Genomic DNA, 21,892 nt, shown 5'->3' with positions numbered 1-21,892 from the left:
TTGTTACAGCCTTTAATTTAAAGTCTAGTTTGTCTGATATAAGTATGGCTACTCCAGCTTTCTTTTGGCTTCCAGTAGCATGGTAAAGAGTTCTCCATCCCCTCACTCTCAATCTAAAGGTGTCCTCAGGTCTAAAATGAGTCTCTTGTAGACAGCAATTAGATGGGTCTTGTTTTTTTATCCATTCTGATACCCTATGTCTTTTGGTTGGTGCATTTAATCCATTTACATTCAGTGTTATTATAGAAAGATACGGGTTTAGAGTCATTGTGATATCTGTATGTTTTATGCTTGTAGTGATGTCTCTGGTACTTTGTCTCACAGGGTCCCCCTTAGGATCTCTTGTAGGGCTGGTTTAGTGGTGACAAATTCCTTCAGTTTTTGTTTGTTTGGGAAGACCTTTATCTCTCCTTCTATTCTAAATGACAGACTTGCTGGATAAAGGATTCTCGGCTGCATATTTTTTCTGTCTAGCACCCTGAAAATCTCGTGCCAATTCTTTCTGGCTTGCCAAGTTTCAAAAGAGAGATCAGTCACGAGTCTTATAGGTCTCCCTTTATATGTGAGGGCACGTTTACTCCTTGCTGCTTTCAGAATTTTCTCTTTATCCTTGTATTTTGCCAGTTTCACTATGATATGTCGTGCAGAAGATCGATTCAAATTACGTCTGAAGGGAGTTCTCTGTGCCTCTTGGATTTCAATGCCTTTTTCCTTCCCCAGTTCAGGGAAGTTCTCAGCTATAATTTCTTCAAGTACCCCTTCAGCACCTTTCCCTCTCTCTTCCTCCTCTGGGATACCAATTATGCGTATATTATTTCTTTTTAGTGTATCACTTAGTTCTCTAATTTTCCCCTCATACTCCTGGATTTTTTATCTCTCTTTTTCTCAGCTTCCTCTTTTTCCATAACTTTATCTTCTAGTTCACCTATTCTCTCCTCTGCCTCTTCAATCTGAGCCGTGGTGGTTTCCATTTTGTTTTGCATTTCATTTAAAGCGTTTTTCAGCTCCTCGTGACTGTTCCTTAGTCCCTTGATCTCTGTAGCAAGAGATTCTCTGCTGTCCTGTATACTGTTTTCAAGCCCAGCGATTAATTTTATGACTATTATTCTAAATTCACTTTCTGTTATATTATTTAAATCCTTTTTGATCAGCTCATTAGCTGTTGTTATTTCCTGGAGATTCTTCTGAGGGGAATTCTTCCGCTTGGTCATTTTGGATAGTCCCTGGTGTGGTGAGGACCTGCAGGGCACTTCCCCTGTGCTGTGGTGAATAACTGGAGTTGGTGGGTGGGGCCGCAGTCCGACCTGATGTCTGCCCCCAGCCCACTGCTGGGGCCACAGTCAGACTGGTGTGTGCCTTCTCTTCCCCTCTCCTAGGGGCGGGATTCACTGTGGGGTGGCGTGGCCCGTCTGGGCTACTTGCACACTGCCAGGCTTGTGATGCTGGGGATCTGGCGTATTAGCTGGGGTGGGTAGGCAAGGTGCACGGCGGCAGGGGGGCAGGCTTAGCTCGCTTCTCCTTAGGTGATCCACTTCTTTTTTTTTTTTTTTTTTTAATTTTTTTAAATGTTTTATTTATTTTTGAGACAGAGAGAGACAGAGCATGAACGGGGGAGGGGCAGAGAGAGAGGGAGACACAGAACCGGAAGCAGGCTCCAGGCTCTGAGCCATCAGCCCAGAGCCCGACGCGGGGCTCGAACTCACGGACCGCGAGATCGTGACCTGAGCTGAAGTCGGCCGCTTAGCCGACTGAGCCACCCAGGCGCCCCTTAGGTGATCCACTTCAAGAGGGGCCCTGTGGCAGCGGGAGGGAGTCAGATCCGCTGCCGGAGGTTTGGCTCTGCAGTAGCACAGAGTTGGGTGTTTGCTCGGAGGGAGCAATTTCCCTGGCAGGAACTGGTTCCCTTTGGGATTTTGGCTGGGGGATGGGCCAGGGAGATGGCGCTGGCGAGCGCCTTTGTTCCCCACCAAACTGAGCTCTGTCGTCTGGGGGCTCAGCAGCTCTCCCTCCCTTTGTCCTCCAGCCTTCCCGCTTTCTGAGCAGAGCTGTTAACTTATGACCTCCCAGACGCTAAGTCGGGCTTGCTGTCGGAACACAGTCCGTCAGGCCCCTCCGCTTTTGCAAGCCAGACTCGGGACTCTGCTTGGCCGGTGAGCCACCCCTCCACCCAGGCTCCCTCCCGCCAGTGTGTGGAGCGCGCACCGCCTCTCCGCCCTTCCTACCCTCTTCCGTGGGCCTCTCGTCTGCGCTTGGCTCTGGCGACTCCGTTCTGCTAACCTCTGGCGGTTTTCTGGGTTATTTAGGCAGGTGTAGGTGGAATCTAAGTGATCAGCAGGTCGGGCGGTGAGCCCAGCGTCCTCCTACACCGCCATCTTCCCCTCCTCCCGCTAAGTGCTTTCTTTGTGGTGGGTCTTTTGTTTTGTTTTTGAGATGTAATTCACATACCATAAAACACCATTTAAATAAAGTTTATGATTTAATGGTTTTTAGTGTATTCACAAAATTGATCAATTTTCAGAATATTTCCTTTGCCAAAAAGAAACCCTGTACTCATTAGCATTTACTCCCCATTCTCCCCCTCCTCCAGCCTTTGCCAATCACGAATTAGCTTTCTGTCTCTATCAATTTGCCTAATTTGACATTCCATAAATGGAAGCATACAATATGCTTGTTTTTTTTTTTTTGTGGATGTCTTCTTAGCATAACATTTTCAAGGTTCGTTTATCAGTTGATGGACTTGGGTTGTTTCCATCTTTTGGTGACTATGAATGATGGTGCTATCAACATTCCTGTGCAAATTTTGTATGTAAATATTCATTCCTTTTGGGTGTGTACTTAGGAGTGGAACTGCTGCTGGGTCATGTGCTAACTCTACTTTTATCATTTTGAGGAACTGCCAAACTGTTTTCCAGAGTGGTCACATCATGTTTCAATCCCACTAGCATGTGTAATAAATCTTATTTCTCCACATCCTTACTAGCACTTGTCATGTCTATTTATTGTAGCCATCCTAGTGGATGTGAAGTATGTCTCTCACTGTGGTTTTGATTTACATTTTCCTAATGACTCATGATGTTAAGCAAATTTTCATGTGTTTATTGACCATTTATATGTCTTGTTTGGAGAAGTTCTTTGCCCATTTTTTAAAATGGATTATTTGTCTATATTTTTGAGTTGAAAGGGTTCTTTATATATTTTGGATCCAAATTCCTTATTAGATATATGATTTGCAAATATCTTTTTCTCATTCTGAGGGTTAAATTTTCACTTTCTTGTTAGTGTTCTTTGAGGCTTGAAACATTTTAGCGTTCATGAAATCTAGCTATCCAATTTTTTTTTTTTTCTGGTTTGTGCTTTTGGTGTCATAGCTAAGAAATCACTGCCTAATTTATCACAGAGATTTACATTTATGTTTTCTTTTCAGAGTTTTGTAATTTTAGCTGTTATGTTTTGCTCTTTGATCAATTTTTAGTTAAATTTTGCATATAATGGGATGTGGGGGTCCATCTTTTGCATGTGAATATCCAGTTTGATGTAGCACCATTTGTTTAAAAGACTTTTTTCTCCTTTGAATGCTCTTGGCACCCTTGTCAAAAATCAGTTGACCATAGACACATGAGCTTATGTACTTTCAGTTCTCTTCCACTGACATTCCATTGTCTTTCTTTATGGCAGTACCGCACTGTGTTGATTACTGGTACTTTATACTAATTTTGAAATCAGGAAGTGTAGGCTCTGCATTCTTGTTCTTGTTTTTCTAGATTGACTTGGCTATTCTGTTTTTCGTATATTTCCATATGAATTTTAGGATCACCTGTCAGTTTCTGAAAGGGAAAAAAAAACAGCTTGGATTTTGGTAAGGATTGATCTGTAGATCACTTTGGGGAGTATTGCCATCTTAACAATATTAAGCCCTTTTGTCCATGAACATGGGACGCCTTTCTCTGTATTTAGATTTTCTTTAATTTGTTTCACTGATGTTTTTCAGTTTTCATTGTACAATTCTTGCTCTTTAAGCGTGTTCCTAAAATTTTATTCTTTTTGATGTTATAATAAGTTACATTGGTTTCTTAGTTTCATTTTCTAATTGTTCATTGCTAGTTTTTACAACTGATGTTTGATGATTTGATCTCGTGTCTTGCAACCTTGCTAAATCTGTTACTAGCTCTAATTGTGTGTGTGTGGATTCCTTAGGATTTTCTGTATATAAGCTCATGCCATCTGTGAACGGAGTTTTTTTTCTTTCTTTTCCATCTGGATGTCTTTTCTGTCTTTTCCTTGCCTACTTTCCCTGGCAAGGACCTCTGTACAATGTTGAAAAGAATTGGGGAGAGCAGACATCCTCGTCTTTCTTCTGTACTTAGCTTTCAGTCTTCCACCATTGAGTGTGATGTTAGCTGTGAGTTTTTTTCAGAATGGCTTTTATCAGTGTGACAGAGTTTCCTTCTCTTCTGAGTTTGTTGAGTGTTTTTATTATGGAATGGTGTTGGGTTTTACAAATGCATTTTCCTCATCTGTGGAGAAAATCATGCGGTCTTTGTCCTTTATTATATTGCTGTGGTTTTTTATTACATTGATTTTCATATGTTGAGCCAAGATGTCATTCCTGGTATAAATCCCAAGCATAGTATATAATCCTTTTTGCATCTTGCTAGATTTGATTTGTTGATATTTTGTTGAAGATATCATGTGTGTATTCGCAGGAGATTTTGGTCTATCATTTACTTTTCTTGACATGTATTTATCTGGTTTTGCTCTCAGGGTAATACCGGCTTAATAGAATGAGGTAGGAAGTGTTTTCTACCGTTTTTTTAAGTGTTTATGAAGAATTGGTGCTCATATTTGTTTTAACATTTGGTAGAATTCTCCAGTAAAGCCATCTGGTCCTGGGCTTCAGTACATGTGTGAGAAGGTTTTCGATTTCCAATTCAATCTCTTTACTTGTTATGGGTATATTCAGACTATTTCTTCTTGAGTCAATGTCCATAGTTTTTATCTTTGTAGAAATTTGTTCATTTCATCCAGATTACTTAATATAACATAAAATTTTTTGTAGTATTTCTTTGCAAATCCTTTTTATTTCTGTAATGGCAGCAGTAATGTTTCCTCATTCTTTCCTGATTTTAGCAATTTGAATCTTCTATTTTTTTTCTTAATTAGTCTAGCTAAAAGTTTGTTGATTTTGTTTATCTTTTTCAAGGAACCTACTTTTGATTTCATTGACGTTTTGTATTTCCCATTATTTCGTTTTGTAACATACTTCCTTATACATCAGCGGCTCTCCAAGTAGTTTGGGATCCCTTAGCTTCTCTCAGCCAATCCTTCAAATTAATATTGTTTTCATAATAATATCATAATATCCTTTAGCAGGTCCTTGAAGTTAATATTTTTTTTCATAATAATATCAAGACTTGTACTCTTCAGCATTATGATTTTGAAGTAGAGATGAGATTCTAGATGTTTTTTATTTAGCCAGACATTAAAGAGTTTGCAAAGATGTAAAACAGTGCTATTATTTTCACTAAATTTTTTTTGGAGGGGAAATATAGTTATTTTTTATTTAAAAATATACTGTGCATAGTGGCATATCTTCCTTTTTTAAAATGAACTATTAAATCTCTTTACTGGAGATTTTTACCAAAAAAGCCCTTAGAAGTCTTCAGTGATTTTTTAGCAGTGTAAAGGGGCCTGTGATCAAAAAGTTTTAGGGGCACCTGGGTGGCTCAGTTGGTTGAGCGTCCCACTTGGGCTCATGTATGTCATGATCTCACGGTTCGTGAGTTTGAGCCCCTGTTGGTCTCTGTGCTGACAGCTCAGAGCCTGGAGACTGCTTCGGATTCTGTGTCCCCCTTTCTCTCTGTTCCTCTCTGCTCACACTGTTTCTCTCTCAAAAATAAATAAAGATTAAAAAAAAAAAGTTTTAAAGCTGCTATTTATCTTTAGTCTTAAAAAAAAATTATGATTTGGATATTCCTTTTTTGTAGCTAAATAAAATAGAAGAGCCAAATAATTCATTCAAAATTTTAGATGTAAGAGCCAGGATTTAAAATTGAATTTTTAATATTTCAGAATTTGTGCCCTTTTAAAATTATAATACCATGCCCTTTGCATTATTGTGAATACCTAATTATTTGACTTTTCTTTTTTTTTCTACATTATTTCATACTCAGATTTCTCAGGATTTAAAACAAGCTAATTAGTCAGTTTTTTAGAGTATTTTCTCAGAACTGTGTGGTGAGATGTTAGATGCTATAAATATAGTTTTTCTCAGACTGTATAATGATTCTTTGGCATTTCCTCAACAGTGAGATGTGTCATGGGAATGCTGAAAAAGAGAATCAGGGATGAGAAAACCAATGTCCGGAAGTCTGCACTCCAGGTGTGAGTTTTTCTAGGTATTCTTGAATGTGCTCTTTTTTCAAGCACTAAAAATCTGGAAATATTTCATAAAAATTTTGCCATGCTCATTATTTAACTTGTTTTTCACCTAACATTTGTTCATTTTGATCCCATTGTATGTATAAATTACAGAGATGAACTAAAAGGTTTATCTGTTTTTAAAATTCCTGCTGGGTTGTTGACTTTAAGAATTGCATATTTTGGGGCACCTGGATGGCTCAGTTGGTTAAGCATCCGACTGGTTCAGGTCGTGATCTTGCGGTTTGTGAGTTCAGGCCCTGGGACAGGCTCTGTGCTGACAGGTCAGAGCCTGGAGCCTGTTTCGGATTCTGTGTTTCCCTCTCTCTCTATGGCCCTCCCACACTTGTGCTCTGTCTCTCTCCCTCTCTCTCAAAAATAAACATTAAAAAAATTTTTTTAATACACAAATTTTTAAAAGAATTACATATTTATATTCTTAATTTCTCATTTTAGAATAGGGATTCTTAATCTGGGGACCATGAATGAATTTTAATAGGGTGCATGTAACCCCCAAAATGGTTTGTAAATACTTGTTTATATAAATGTATTCAGACTTTCTCCAGAGAGAGGCCTGAGCTTTCATCAGATTCTGAAAAGGTGGGATGTTACTGGGTGGAGGGATGGATCTGTAACTCAGAAATGTTAAGAACCACAGACTTAAGTCTTATTTTTGTCTACAGTGTGTCTTTTTTCTATACATAAGTCTTTTTTCTATACATAATTCATGTTACATATGCTTCTTCTAGGTATTAGTGAGTATTTTGAAACACTGTGACATCTTGGGTATGAAAGAAGAGCTATTGCTTCTGCAGGACCAGTGTCGGGACCCTGCAGTGTCTGTCCGAAAGCAGGCCTTACAGTCTCTTACTGAACTTCTCATGGTGAGAGACAGTGTGTTTTTACATTAAAAATAATTCAGCATACAGGGTGCCTGGGGGGCTCAGTTGGTTAAGTGCCCGATTCTTGATTTTGGCTCAGGTCATGATCTCAGGGTCATGAGTTCGAGCCCTGTGTCTAGGCTCCATGCCCAGTGGAGCTTGCTTAAGTTTCTCTCTCCCTCTCCATCTACACTGCCCCCTGTTCACCCCTCCTCCTTCTCACACATGTGTAACTTTCTCTCTTTCTCTCTCTCTCTCTCTCTCTCTCTCTCTCTCACACACACACACACACACACTAAATAAATAAGTAAATAAATAAATAAATAGATAGATAGATAATTCAGCCTAATAATTGCCTCTTGCAAAATATTAAATTGACTATTGGAAATTCTACCAGGTCTACTGAAGGACTATACAGTGGAAGAGAAGAGGTATGTTTCAATTACATATGATTATGTCTCATGTTAATATAATTATGGACTCATGCTAGAGAATGCTAGTGATTAGCCTTTTCTTGACTTCAGCTTAAATCTCACATAGAAATATGAGTGGTAAAATAGATTTGGTTAGGCCAGAGGCCTAGATTAATTTTTGAACATTAAGACCTATTAGATGATACTGTCAAAATAGCAGATCCACTAATCCAATATATAATTTGCGTCTGCCAAATAATGAGCTTTTGAAGAATTTTTAAAGCCTGTTTATTTCTTTATTTTGTGATAGAAAGCATTAAACAATGCATACTTTGACTTCCTCTGTCAGCATCTATTTTAATTTCTCTTTGGGATAAATATTTTTTATTTGCTCTTGATCTTAAATTATCAGGGCACCTGGGTGGCTCAGTTGGTTCAGCGTCTGACTTTGGCTCGGGTCATGGTCTCACCGTTAATGAGTTTGAGCCCTGCGTCCGGCTCTGTGCTAACAGCTCAGAGCCTGGAGCCTGCTTCGGATTCTGTGTCTCCTTTCCTCTCTGCCCCTCCCTGGCTCTTGCTCACTCACTCTGTCTCTCTCAAAAATAAATAAATATTAAGAAAAATAATTTAATTACCAAAAAGTGCTGATTTACTGTAATAATACAGTAATGACTAAGTTTAAAATTTCAGTATTCACTGATATACAGTAACTGGAGATTGAACTTTGTTTTAATATATATTTCAAGTGTTGATTTTTTTTTCACTTGTTTATTTGTACTTGTGTGTGTGACCACACACAAGTCTCAAAACATTGACCACAGCCTCACTGATACATGTTTAGACTTCTGCTAGCATCAGACTTCTTTATGATTTCATGATGTTTAATTCCTAAGGCCCAGCCTGGATGTGTCCAGATACAGAAAGCCTGGCTAACAGGGATCATTCCAGCTGTGATGGACTGTGAGAGCACTGTGCAGGAAAAGGCTCTGGAATGCCTTGACCAGCTCCTGTTGCAGAACATTAAGCATTATAATAAATTCCATACTGGAGACAACAGCCAGGTACTGGCTTGGGCACTTCTTACTCTCCTTAGTACAGAAAACCAGGAACTGAGGTATGTTAATTGTGTGATTTGTTTTCCTTATAGAAAGCCATAAAAGTTGTTATTAAAATTTCTGTATTAGGGGTACCTGGGTGGCTCAGTGAGTTTAGTATATGACTCTTAATTTTGGCTGAGGTCATGATCTCATGGTCATGGGATTGAGCCCTGCATAGGATTCTGTGCTGACAGTGCAGGGCCTGCTTAGGATTCTCTCCCTCTGTCTGCCCTTCCTCCTCTTGCACATGTGCACACTCTCTGACCCTCTCTCAAAATAAAAAAATAAACATTTTTTAAAAAATATTTCTGTATTGATCTTGGAAAATCAGCTTTCCAAATTACTTAATATATGTGAAGACTCAATTTTGGTCTTTTTTTTTTTTTTGACCCAATTCAAATCTAGCATTTTCATGAGGACAATTTTCTGTGAAGCCTTTGATCTCCTCCTTTGCTTTTCTCTGAGTGATTTTAGTTTTAATTGATGTCTTAATATATAGCAGAAAGCACTGATGGATATGATGTATTAATATTAACTTTCCATAATACTAGTTTTTATGAAAGATGACTTCTTAGTTCTTAGAAATTAAACTTCTGACATTTTATTGGATTAGTTGACTTAATACCACTGCAGTATTCTTTCCCGTTAGATAACATTTGCCGAGTGTACACTATACAGTGAACACTGTAATGAGGAGTTAGCACCTATAACGGTGTATTTTAATCTATATTGCAGTAATCTTACAATCAGTTTGACTATTTTTTCCTTTTTTTTATCATGTAGGAAACACTTTCCTATTTATTTACATGTAGTTATGGAGGAATTATCATACAATAGAAACATAATAGATTTTTTTGATCATACAATACTGTTCTGTGATCCTGGCAAAAATCACCTAAACTCTCTGAACGTTGGTTTTCCCATTTGTAAGAGCAGCCAGTTGGATTACATGATCTCTTCAGGTCCCTTTTTGTATTAAAACACTATGACTGAAAGCATATTCATTCATTAAATATTTTCTCAGTACCAGCTATATGCTTGGCTGAAATTCTTAGAAGAGAGGAGAATTTAGCTAGCAATAGAATCACTTACTTTTTTGATTTTCTTAGGGACATCTCAGTAAGCAACCCCAACATATTAAAATTCAGCATAAAAAGTAGTAGCCATTCTTCACAAAAAAGCAGGAGAGGCCTACTATATATATAGCTCATGAGATGCTGTTGGGGGTTTATTTCGTTTATTTTTATTTTTATAAAACTTTTATACTGGAATATAACATGCATAGAAAAGTATAGTAGGTCAGTACATAGGTCAGTAAGTATAAAAAAGAAAATATACCCATGTAACTACCTCCCAGGTCAAGAAATAGAACATTGCTAAGCCCAAGTAATACCCTCACGCTCCTTCCCATCACTGTCCTTCCCTTGTCAAAGGTAACCACTGCTGTGATTAGTTTCCTCTGTTCTACGACTTTATATAAATGGAATTATGTGGTATATATTCTTTGTGTATCTGACTCCTAATACTCAAAGCAATAGAAGGCTCATTCACGTTATCGTGTGTAGCTATAGCATATTCACTTTCATTGCAGTTGTGTGTGTGTGTGTATGATTTTGTGAATAAAACATAATTATCCATTCTGTTGATAGATAATTGAGTTATTTCAATTTTTAAAATATTATATATAATGCTGCTATGGATATTCCTGTACACATCTGTTGATACACAGGTACATGCATTTCTGTTGGGTATATACCCAGGAACAGTGTTATTAAGTACATTTTTAGGCACCTCTAATGGATACTGCGAGAAAGTTTTCCAGAGGGGTCATACCAATTTACATTGCATTCTAGTAGGTGTGGGATTTATAATGTTCACATTTATGAATTACCTACTCAGGTCTCTAGCCTTCCTTTTATTTTTTTATTTTTATTTTTTTAATGTTTTTATTTATTTTTGAGACAGAGCATGAGCAGGGGAGGGGCAGAGAGAGAGGGAGACACAGAATCCGAAGCAGGCTCCAGGCTCTGAGCTGGCAGCACAGAGCCTGACATGGGGCTCGAACTCACGGACTGTGAGATCATGACCTGAGCTGAAGTCAGACGCTTAACTGACTGAGCCACCCAGGTGCCCCACTGGCCTTCCTTTTAGACTGTCACTCTTTTGCTTGTTTATCTGAAAGTGTTCACTATATATTCTGTAGACAAGCCATTGTTATATGTATTGCAAATGTCCTTTTCTACCTCATGATTTGCCTTTTTACTCTCCTGATGGTATCTTTTGATGAGTTCATTTTGTCAGTGGTTTTCCTTATGGTTAATATATTTTTTAGAGAAGTTCTTTTCCTACCTCAGGGTCATATATTCTCCCATATAGTCTAGAAGTTTGTTTGTTTTTTTCTTTCTTCCTTTTATGTTTAGGTCTTTAGCTTACCTGCAATTAAGATGTGCCATAGTTTCCTTCACAGGCCTTGTTTTTTATTTTCACATAAGGGAATGTGCTTATATATATTTGAAGTCAGAAGGAAAGGGGGAGATAGAAAATACTGAGGATGAATGAAAGGAATACTTAGTGGAGTTTCTGGAAAAGAACAATATTATATGAAAGGACTCACTTTATAAGGTAGAAGGAGAGAACTTCAGAAATAAAAGGAAACAAAAAAATACAGGAAGGGGAGCACCTGGGTGGCTCAGTCAGTTGAGTGTCCGACTTAGCTCAGGTCATGATCCCACAGTTTGTGAGTCAGAGCCCCACATCGGGCTCTGAGGTGACAGCTAGGAGCCTGGAGCCTGCTTCAGATTCTGTGTCCCTCTCTCTGCCCCTCCCCCGCTTGCACTCTGTCCCTCTCTCAAAAATAAACATTGAAAAAAAAAATACAAGAAAAGTACAAAGGAGGAAATCATATGAACGCTAGAGCTTCCTCGCCTTCTCTTCTCAGTACAGTAATAGAATATTTACTCAGTACAGCAGTGTCAGAGCATTGTACACAGTAGCCAGAAAGGTGGAAATACCCCAGCTGTCCATGGATGAGTGAAAGGACAAACAAAATGTGGTATATGCATACAACAGGATATTTTTCAGTCTAAAAAAGTAACAATGCTGATGCATGCTACACTATGGATGTACCTTTAAAACATGCTGAGTGAAATGGGCCTAATACAAAAGGACAATTAATGATGATTCCACTTATTTGAGATATATAGAATAGTCAAATGCTTAAAGACAAAAAGTAGAAAGGTGCTTATCAGGGGCTTTGGAGAAGGCAATGGGGAGTTACTGTTAAATGGGTACAGAGTTTCAGTATGAGGTGATAACAGAGTTCTGGAGATGGATAATTGCACAACAGTGTGAATGTGCTTAACACCACTGAACTGTACATCTGAAAATGGTTAAAATGGTAAAAACTCTATTATCTGTTTTAACACAAGGAAAAAAAAAATATTTGCCCAAAGTTAGGAAGGAGAGTATAGAATTAGGGTCTTAAGTGTAAAGAAGTTTTGGAATAGCCATTATAGAAAATGAGCTATGGTACAAATTCTCAAAGTGTAATGGATGGATTCATGAGCTCAGACTGTTTTGATCATAATATTAAGGTGATATATGCCATTTTTCACTTTTATTCTTTCACAGAAGTACAGTACAGTTTTCCAGAACCATATGATGATATTGAAGCAAATTGAATGCAGAAGCAGTTGCAGTAATCCACCTGTCTTCTATTTAAGCCAGACTTTAAATAGATTTACGAAAGTATAGAGCAATGACACTCTTTTCACCAAGTTTATTTTGTTTTGAGAAAGATTGTTAACTTTTTTTTGTAAAGCAGTGCATCTATGTTAACATGTAATTGGCTTATTATTATTTTTAGATTAATAGATAAATATTTTTAAATTTCTCAGTTTTAATTTTGGCACAACAAATATTGATAGATATGATGGCCCACAAAACCAAAGCTCTTCAAGGTGGTCTGTAGGCTTTGAGTTCAAAAGTGCCCAGAAAAAGAAAAAAAAGCACCCATAAATGAAAAAGTATGAGAGCCACTGAACTTGGGAATGAATTTTTCAAAAAGGAGTATTAAGAAATGTGAGAGCTAGCAGAATAGAGTTCTATAAACATTTGTAAACAAAATTTGTGACTTGTTCTTTGATAAACAGAAAGTAACTAGAAACATCAGCGAATGTTCAGGAAAAGAGACTTCACAGAACAGATGAATTTTGAATTTGAATCTTGAAGTTTCATAAGGGGGCAAAAGGGTATGTCCATGTAAAAGAAACAGCTGGTGCAAAGCCATAGAAGCATAAACAGTGTGCACTGTTCAGGAGCCAGAGGATTTCACTGCTGGGGAAATGGGGCTGCCTGGATATAAAATGAAACTGGAGAAGTTAAGCAGAGCCCAGATACTGCAGAGTTGTAACATAGCATTCTGAGAAGTTTGACTTTAGAGAAAACAGAGTGGGCAGGGGGAGGCTGCTGGTGAATATGAAGTGGATGGGTAATACAGGGTTTTATGTTTTAGGAAGTGTTAATCTTCAAAATAAAACACCCAGTTATTTTACCAGCAAAATGGGTTTATATGGAAGTAGCACAGAATTGCAATTGGAAACAAGCACACTGTGACAAACCACAAGAAAATCTGGAAATCAAAGGAAAGAACTGTTCTTCTTAAAAAAGACAGGGGCGCCTGGGTGGCTCAGTCGGTTAAGCGGCCGACTTCGGCTCAGGTCATGATCTCGCGGTCCGTGAGTTCGAGCCCCGCGTTGGGCTCTGTGCCGACTGCTCAGAGCCTGGAGCCTGTTTCAGAATCTGTGTCTCCCTCTCTCTCTGATCCTCCCCCGTTCATGCTCTGTCTCTCTCTGTCTTAAAAATAAATAAACGTTAAAAAAAAAAAAAAAATTAAAAAAAAAAAAAAAAAAGAGAAAGTTGGGAGGGGCTGCTTTGAAGAAAAGTCCATTGAAAGAAAGTGAGAGTTCAAGGTGGCGATGGTTTCTCAATGGCAGAGTTGTGACAGACTCTCATTGGCTGGGCTGTTGCTGGACAAGAAGAAATCCTTCCTCTTGCTGGAGTAGTAAAGGGCAGCTTGTTTGTTCCTCTTGGGTATGGGAGTCCTATCCCTTCCTGTTGGGTTTGCAGTTGATGACCAGTGGTAGGCATGAGAGCTCACCATGCTGGCCTCCCAGCTCCACTGCCAATGAGGTTTCCTCTATTCAGTTTCACAGGAAGGGTAGCAAAGGTGCTTATGTTGGGTGACCAGGAGCTGACTAGAATCTAAGAAAACAGGCTACCACTGAAGTGATTTAAATTAAAGGTGATGAGGGCCTGCATCAAGGATAAGGCAGTGGGCATGAAGAGAATGGGGTATATTTAAAAATGTTTAACAAGGGGAAGTACAGAGGTGGTAAAGGTTTGATTTGAGGGTTGAAAGAGATCAATGTACTTCCTCTACTCAGGTTGCTCACAGTCTAGTGGAAAGAGACAAAATAAATTCAGTTTTGGTAGACTTTTAGAAGGAAAGAGGGAGGGCATAGAGCAGTTTGGTAGTTTTTTGTCTGTTTTTGTTTGTTAATCTTTTTCCTTGTTTTAGCTATTAATGGTGGCAAGAGGTGAATTATTCCCAGAAGTAGAATAAATAGAAATTAACCAGGCAGCCATAATAGAGTTTCCAGACAGAAAATAACAATGCAAAGGTTTAGAGGCCTGAAGGCTCCATGAGGTTATCCAAAATAACTGGTCAATGGGATTACTGTTGACTGAGGTATGGAAAGGAGAGGCAGGAGATGGAGCCCAATTTAAATGTGTGCTTGCAATGCTTTGACATGTCTGAGTGGAGAGCTTTTGGTAATGGATGAGATCACCCAGCGTTCAGTTGTAGATAAGAGAAGAGGACTAAGAATAGAACTTTTCAAAATCAGCCATAAGAGTGATTTGAAAAAAGGAATTAGTGAAGGGAAAAGAACAGAGATCCAATAAGTAGACCAGAGTACAAGGGCAGAGAGAATGGTCAATAATGTCTAGTAGAGGTGATGGAAAATGGAGACTAAAGATAGTGGATTGATTTTGATACTAGGATAGAGGTCAGTGGTGCTGTACAAAAGACACAGGTTGCTCTCTATTGAAAACATTCTGACTTGGTAGGGAGTGGCTTATGATCAACAATGGGGCTAATTGAGGGGTAAGCTAAATGAGGGAGGCTTTGGAAACTGTTCAACTCATGTGGAAGGGTGTGAGTTGTCCTAAGAGCCAAATTTGAGGTTTCAACTGGAAGTTCAGAGAATTTTTCCCCGTTCTATTCATGTCTTATAGTAAACATTACTTAATATTTTGTGTGATTCTTTTTAATAAATTTTAAAATATTTACTGATTCCATGTGTTGTTTTTGGACCATAATTGTATATGAGTTATGAGTTACCTGCAGTAAAACTCTAGATGTTTATAGACAGATTTTTTAACAATAGATAATTTATTAAAAAAATTTATATGGGCATGCTTATTGTATATAGATGTGTTTATTTTGTTACAGTTGCCTTCTGATGCTTTTAGAATTCCTTTTTTTCTTTTTTTCATTTAATGAGAAAGTCTTGGGGTGTGTGTGAGCGTGTGTGCACGCGCATGTGTGATCACATGTGTGTTCCTAGCAGTCTAAGGAAAATTAATTGTGGGAAGAAGTGTATTTTTCACTTTACTTAGATATATAACACTGCATTTGTGCCATGGGTAATGTTTTCTCATCCAGTGCTGTGGGAGGAAGTCAAATAAATTACTTAAAACAACAAGTGACATAACACAAGCACTTTAATATACCAGAAGTATTTTTTTTTGTTTTACTTTTAAAGTGTTTGAAATATGTATTTCTGAATGGTATTGGTGGGTCATGGCAAAATTTAGCTTGTTTAATATCACCATATTTAAATGCTAGGGTGCCATTTCTATCCATTCCTTCCATTCAAAAAACAACAGTGTCTACATTTTTTTTTGTCACTAAAACCGTATAAACTGTGGATGTTATTTGTTATTGTAACCTATCCCTTAATGTTTGTATAGAAATTTGGGAGGGAATGAGGATAAGAAGGGTCTCAAGTGAATTATGAAATTTTATTCTTTGCTTTAAAAAGAAATACTTTAGAAGGGGAGAAATAAATGTATCTTATTCTGTGTAATAAAAATTTTAAAGATACCTGATTTGTTATCAAATATGTCACTAGCCAGGAACTTCTGCATTGACTTCCATGTGCCAGGGGAGTCCTGGAGCAGCAGAAGTTGATAACCTTTCACTGAGGGCTGTTCTGAACAGTTTTGTATATTTACAGTTACAATTCTGCTTTCCCATCTTTTTTCCAGCCGCTATTTAAATAAGGCTTTTCATATCTGGTCCAAGAAAGAGAAATTCTCATCCAGTTTTATAAACAATGTGATATCCTACACTGGCACAGAACATTCTGCACCAGCCTGGATGCTGCTTTCCAAGATTGCTTGCTCATCACCCAAGCTGGACTATACCAAAATAATAGAGTCCTGGGAGAAAATCAGCAGGTTTGCATGCTTGTAATATAGTTGTTGATAGACACTAAAGATTCTTGGAAACAAAGCTCATGCCTTAAGGAAGTGGGCGTTTCCTAACTGTTTGTATACGCAGGTCTTTAAATTCTGGCATAAAAACAAACATGAAAAATATGAATCAGTTTTAAGCTTTCAGTTTTACCCTTTGTCCAAGTAAATTAAGTGCCTTAATGCTCCTACAACTTGACTCCTAAACCATGCTTCCTTACATTCCTCCAGTGTTAACAATCCAGAGAGTATTTTGTTGGTGGCAGTGTTTTTTTGTATGTTGATATTCCTTATGCCCTTTTCCTAGTCAACAGAATCCCAATCCAAACACCTTAGGACATATTTTATGTGTTATTGGGCATATCGCAAAGCATCTTCCTAAGAGCACGCGGGACAAGGTGACTGGTGAGTGTGTATTGGGGAATCTTGAAAAAGCTTTGCCTCTCACTTTAAATATATTTTAAGCAGTTAAATTTTGAGGGTTTTAATTTCTTTTTAGATGTGGTCAAGTGTAAGCTGAATGGATTCCAGTGGTCTCTAGAGTTGATCAGTTCAGCTGTTGATACTTTGCAAAGACTCTGTAGAGCATCTGCAGAGACACCAATGGAGGAACAGGTACACTAGAAATTCTCCTGGATATGTTTGTTGTTTATCTGTACTTGGACATGTTACTCTGTTGTGAAGTTTGAGGAGTGTTCTCGGTGGAGAACCTATAAGAAATGGGTAGTCCCCAGCAGCTGATACTACAAGGAAACATTTATGTGACAAGCAGTTGACATTCTCTGAGAAGATCTTGGCTACTCATGACACACGGTTCCCTCAGGAAGTCACCACCTTGGTTCTGGGTACAAGTGCCTTCTAGGAAGGCATGCCTTCTGGGCATATATTTTCTAATGAAAACTGCGCAGCTATTTTTTAACAAGTTGTAGCCTGGATGCTTACGATAGCTTTGTATCTCCTCCTCCTTCACTTCTACCTTATCCAAGAAGCTTAACCAATGATTCTCCACCTAGGCAGGGCGTTCCCTCCAGATCAGAAGATTTCTGATCATTTGATAGGTCATTCTCCTGGAAAACACCTGTCCTGTTACTAGAAGGCTAAGTTACTCTAACACCTCTTGCTTTATCGGAGCCTACAACTGATGTTCTCTACAGATGCATACACACAAATCCAAACCAGGGTTTTGTGTGAGACAGAGCATTACTTTGACTCCCTAAAAAGGTATCCATATCAGTTTTAATAATAAATTATTTTACTGCCATGTATTCTATTTTTATCATGAAATATACTCCTAGACAAAGCTAATCATAATGAAAAATTTTAGGGCTCGGGTGATAAATGATGATTTTAGAAGTCAAAGGTTAATTTAAATAATCGCTGGAATATATTTAAGTTTCCCAGAATAAAAATACCTTTGCTTCATCTGAGCTACCCAGCTACATTCCTTTGCTTCCTTTTCTTATATAAGTTCCTTAAAGAGAGTCCTTCCTTGATAAGTTACATCTTCTATTTGTAGGAACAGATATAATAAGAAAGTATATTATAACTTTTTTTTGCTTAGGACTTAAAACAGGTTAAAATGTACTTACCTAAAAATGCCCAGCTCTTTCCATGTAAATGGTGTCTGGTGTTTTCCTGGCATGTACCTTTTGGCTCATCTGATGAAAGGGATGCTTGTTTTGTTTGATTTTTCTAGCCGTTTATCTCTTGATCCAAGAAAAACTTTTAAATAAGGAGCATTACCTAAGTAGGGAGCATATTTGAATAGCAGAAAACAGGTCAAAACAAAGCAAAAAGGTGGTTACAAAGAAAGAATGATATAGGAAAACTGGGGAGAAATTTATATGGCAGATTATGAAACAGTCATCCCGCATTTCTCAGTGGCACACATCTGATTAATGGCAGAGCCATGCCTAGAACTAAGGCCTCTGATTGTCTTCCCAGTCTTTTCTTCACCAGCACTGGCTAGAGGAAGAGTGATCTATAGTACTTGGGGGGAGTCAGGGCCAGAAGCCACTGGCTTACTCACTAATGGCCCATAGTCGTTAGTTACATCATTGTTAGAGTCTGTGAGGAAGACAGAGTTATCTTAACATTTAAAAATTGAGAACTAGAGGGGTGCCTGGGTGGCTCAGTTGGTTAGGTGTCCGACTTTGGCTCAGGTCATGACCTCAAGGTTTGTGAGTTCAAGGCCCGTGTTGGGCTCTGCTGACCGCTCAGAGCCTGGAGCCTGCCTTGGATTCTGTGTCTTCCCCTCTCTCTTCCCCTTCCTGACTTGTGCTCTTTCTCTCTCTCTCAAAAATAAATAAACATTTAAAAAATTTAAAAATTGAGAACTGGAGAGAGATTATTACTATGTTAGAAAAAAGGCCACAATTGTAGCTTTGGCAATACCACTTCCCTTGGTAGTAGACACTGGACTAAGGCCCTGAGATTTTCCAGAATCTTAAGATATTTTATTTTTTTAAACACCTTTTTAACGTTTACTTATTTTTGAGAGACAGAGACAGAGCACGAGTGAAAGAGGGGTAGAGAAAGAGGGAGACCCAGAATCCAAAGCAGCCTCCAGGCTCTAAGATGTCAACCCAAAGCCTGATGCGTGACTCGAATCCACGAACCACAAGATCATGACCTGAGCCCAAATGGGATGCTCAACTGACTGAGCCACCCAGGCGCCCACAGAACCTTAGGATATTTTAAATCTGTGTGACCTGGTTGTTTCCCCTAAACATACTTCTCATTTTCTTTTCTCTATAAATGAACATTCTATATTTTACTGCAAAAAACAATTACCCAAAGAACAGATGATCAGGATCTAGCTCAACAGCACTGTATATGAAAAGACATAGGTTTGGAGGCATTGTTGCTATAAGCTTGGTACCAGTTAATAGTGTTTTGTGACTGGGGCACCTAGATGACTCCATCAGTTAAGCATCTGGCTCTTGATTTCAGCTCAGGTCATGATCTCACAGTTCATGGGATCGAGCCCCACGTCACACTCCTCGCTGACAGCAAGGAGCCTATATGAGATTCTGTCTCTCCTTCTCTCTGCCCCTCCCCTGCTTTCTCTCTCTCTCTCTCTCAAAGTAAATAAATAAACTTAAAAAAAATAGTGTTTTGTGGCTATTGAACAAAATCTATGAGATCTTGGACTGTATTAATGGAAATAGTGTCTACAGTAAGAGGGGTGATGGTCCTCTTTATACTGGTAAAATCTAAGTCATATGCTCTTTAAAAAAAAAAAGTTTATTTTGAGACAAAGAGAGAGCATGCACGCTCAAGTGGTGGAGGGGCAGAGAGAGGGAGACAGAGAATCCCAAGCAAGCCCCACACTGTGAGTGAGGAGCCTGACATGGGGCTCAGACTCATGAACTGTGAGATCTTAACCTGAGCCAAAAAAGGGTCAGATACTTAACTGACTAAGCCACCCGGGTGCCCCTAAGTCAGCATGTTCTAATTTAACTCCAGTGGCAACTCTATAGAGAAATGTTGATAAAATTGAATATATTGATGGGAGAGCAATTTGATGAGGTGATTACAAAGCAGGTTGTATAAGGAACAGCCAAAGGTCCTGGGTGTTTAGCAAGAAGGGAACAACTATGTGGGATAGGCTGCCTAGCTAAGTTGAAATACAGGAAGGACCATAAAATGAAAGAAGAATTAAATTTATTTGGCATCACAGAGAACTGATTTGGACCAATGACTGGAAATTGCAAGGAGACAAATTTTGGCCAACCAAAGAAAAGCCATACAGAGGTCTGCCTACAAAGGAGGGATTTGCCTCAAAACATGTCCTGGGTCATTGGAGGTGTTCACAGAAAAACTGAACAACTTGATATGAATCCCGTGTGGAGAGAATCCCAGAATTAGATGACCATTACAGTTCTCTTCCAGATTCTGTTATTCCAAAAGTTTCTAGTCCAACCACCCAGCCCAGTTCTAGGCTTGAGGCCTCACATAAGTTAACCTTTGTCTTCTTGCCAGGGTAGAGCATATGGATTTCAGAAGCTCTCTTGCCCTGGCTGTGCAACCTATTAAAATCTTAAGTGCAATAATTCTTTAAAAAGTAATAAAGACAATCATTTTGAAACATTTTAGGCCAAGTCAGACTGAAAAACATTTGGATCATAGTGAAAGTTTCCTGCAATGGTAAACATTGAACACTGTTTTGCGATAGTGCTGCTGGGCCCCAGCTCCTTAGTGTGGAACCTGCTTGAGATTCTCTCTCCACACTCTACCCCTCTCCCCTGCTCGTGTTCTTTCTCTAAAATAAAATAAATAAAACAGTGTCTTCCTAAGTCACCCACAGCATAATAGGGCAGACACACATGGAAACAGGTGATTTCAACATAATATGTAATATAATTATTAGGAATAATATAATCATTCCTAAAAGAGAAGTGAACATAGGGTAATATGGAAGTCTTGGGTTGGAGCCACTTAGTTCAACCTGGGTATTTTGGACTGGCCTCCTACTGGAAATGTAGTCAGAGTTGTAGAATGTGATTCAGCTCCCTTGCTTAGCATAGAAGTGTTGTGTACCAGCAGTGGTGACCCCTTGAGGTTATTTTAACTAATAAAAAGCACTGAAAACTTGTCTTTAAGGAATACATTTCAAAACGATAACAAATGTTTTTTTTTTATTCCATGTCTTTAGAAAATATACTATTTACTATAGTAGTTACTTCACCATCCACACATACTGGACGAATTGTGATGTTTTTCTCTATTAAAGGAGCAGCACTGCTATTACAGAACTCTTATCAGTTAGGGCACTAGATCTTCCCAGATATTTGCCTTTTGCTCTTAAAGGGCACATGTAGAAAGATAAGATATCTACATACACACACACACACACACACACACACACACACACACATTTATGGCATCTATATGTGTGTGTGTATGCTGTATATATGTACTGTTCTTTGTAAATTCTGCTTAGTCCTTATAGGCAGATTGCTAAAAGAGCAAAGATCCAAAAACATGATGGCTGAGGCTTCTCATAAGGCTTCTTATGGTTTATGCCTTTGAAGACCATAGAGTTTCTTCTGAGACAATTGTTTCATGGACAGTCTAGTAGATGTGTGGGATCCTTCAGAGATTACCTTTGACTTGCTGCAGGAATTACTGAAGCGGGTGTGTGGGGATGTCCTCTCCACCTGTGTGCAGTCTCTGTCCAACATAGTTCTGAAGGAAAGTGGCCCTGGGAATGTGGATGAAGACCTGTTCGTAAGTAATTACTTTTCTTAACTATTGTTTTCCTGTATATCAGCTGGGATTTTCTAAAGATGACTTTCTAATGTGTATTTTTAATACTATTAGCAAGAAAAGGATTTTCTAGCCTAGAGCTTACTCTTCTAAAAAGAAGAATTTCTGTGTTGGTGACCGACCTATCATTTTTCTCTCATGTTCTTATTATCTGGGGGAAAACTTGATGGGATATACTTCATCCAGTTAGAGCCTGTGAGGTACCTGATCCATTAGGGAAAACACAGGGCATATTATGAAATAATAGGGCAAGAAAAGAATAAAGTGAGGGTGC

General features: G+C 38.5%; 1 protein-coding gene across 4 annotated transcripts in view; it reads left to right on the top strand.

The window, feature by feature from the left end:
* The window catches only part of NCAPD3 (non-SMC condensin II complex subunit D3), a 72,480-nt gene that overhangs the window by 26,621 nt on the left and 23,967 nt on the right, over positions 1 to 21,892 (top strand). For all 4 annotated transcript variants that reach the window (XM_047877559.1, XM_047877558.1, XM_047877557.1 and 1 more), the window contains 7 exons: positions 6,306 to 6,379; positions 7,167 to 7,301; positions 8,605 to 8,825; positions 16,141 to 16,332; positions 16,655 to 16,752; positions 16,847 to 16,962; positions 21,472 to 21,579. In XM_047877559.1, coding sequence (XP_047733515.1) covers positions 6,306 to 6,379; positions 7,167 to 7,301; positions 8,605 to 8,825; positions 16,141 to 16,332; positions 16,655 to 16,752; positions 16,847 to 16,962; positions 21,472 to 21,579 — 944 coding nt within the window. The remainder of the gene's footprint in view (positions 1 to 6,305; positions 6,380 to 7,166; positions 7,302 to 8,604; positions 8,826 to 16,140; positions 16,333 to 16,654; positions 16,753 to 16,846; positions 16,963 to 21,471; positions 21,580 to 21,892) is intronic.

This window comes from Prionailurus viverrinus, chromosome D1, assembly GCF_022837055.1.
Source record: "Prionailurus viverrinus isolate Anna chromosome D1, UM_Priviv_1.0, whole genome shotgun sequence".
NCBI lineage: Eukaryota > Metazoa > Chordata > Mammalia > Carnivora > Felidae > Prionailurus > Prionailurus viverrinus.
The sequence above is the reverse complement of the archived record's forward strand: the minus strand, read 5'-3'. Positions and strand labels throughout refer to the sequence as shown.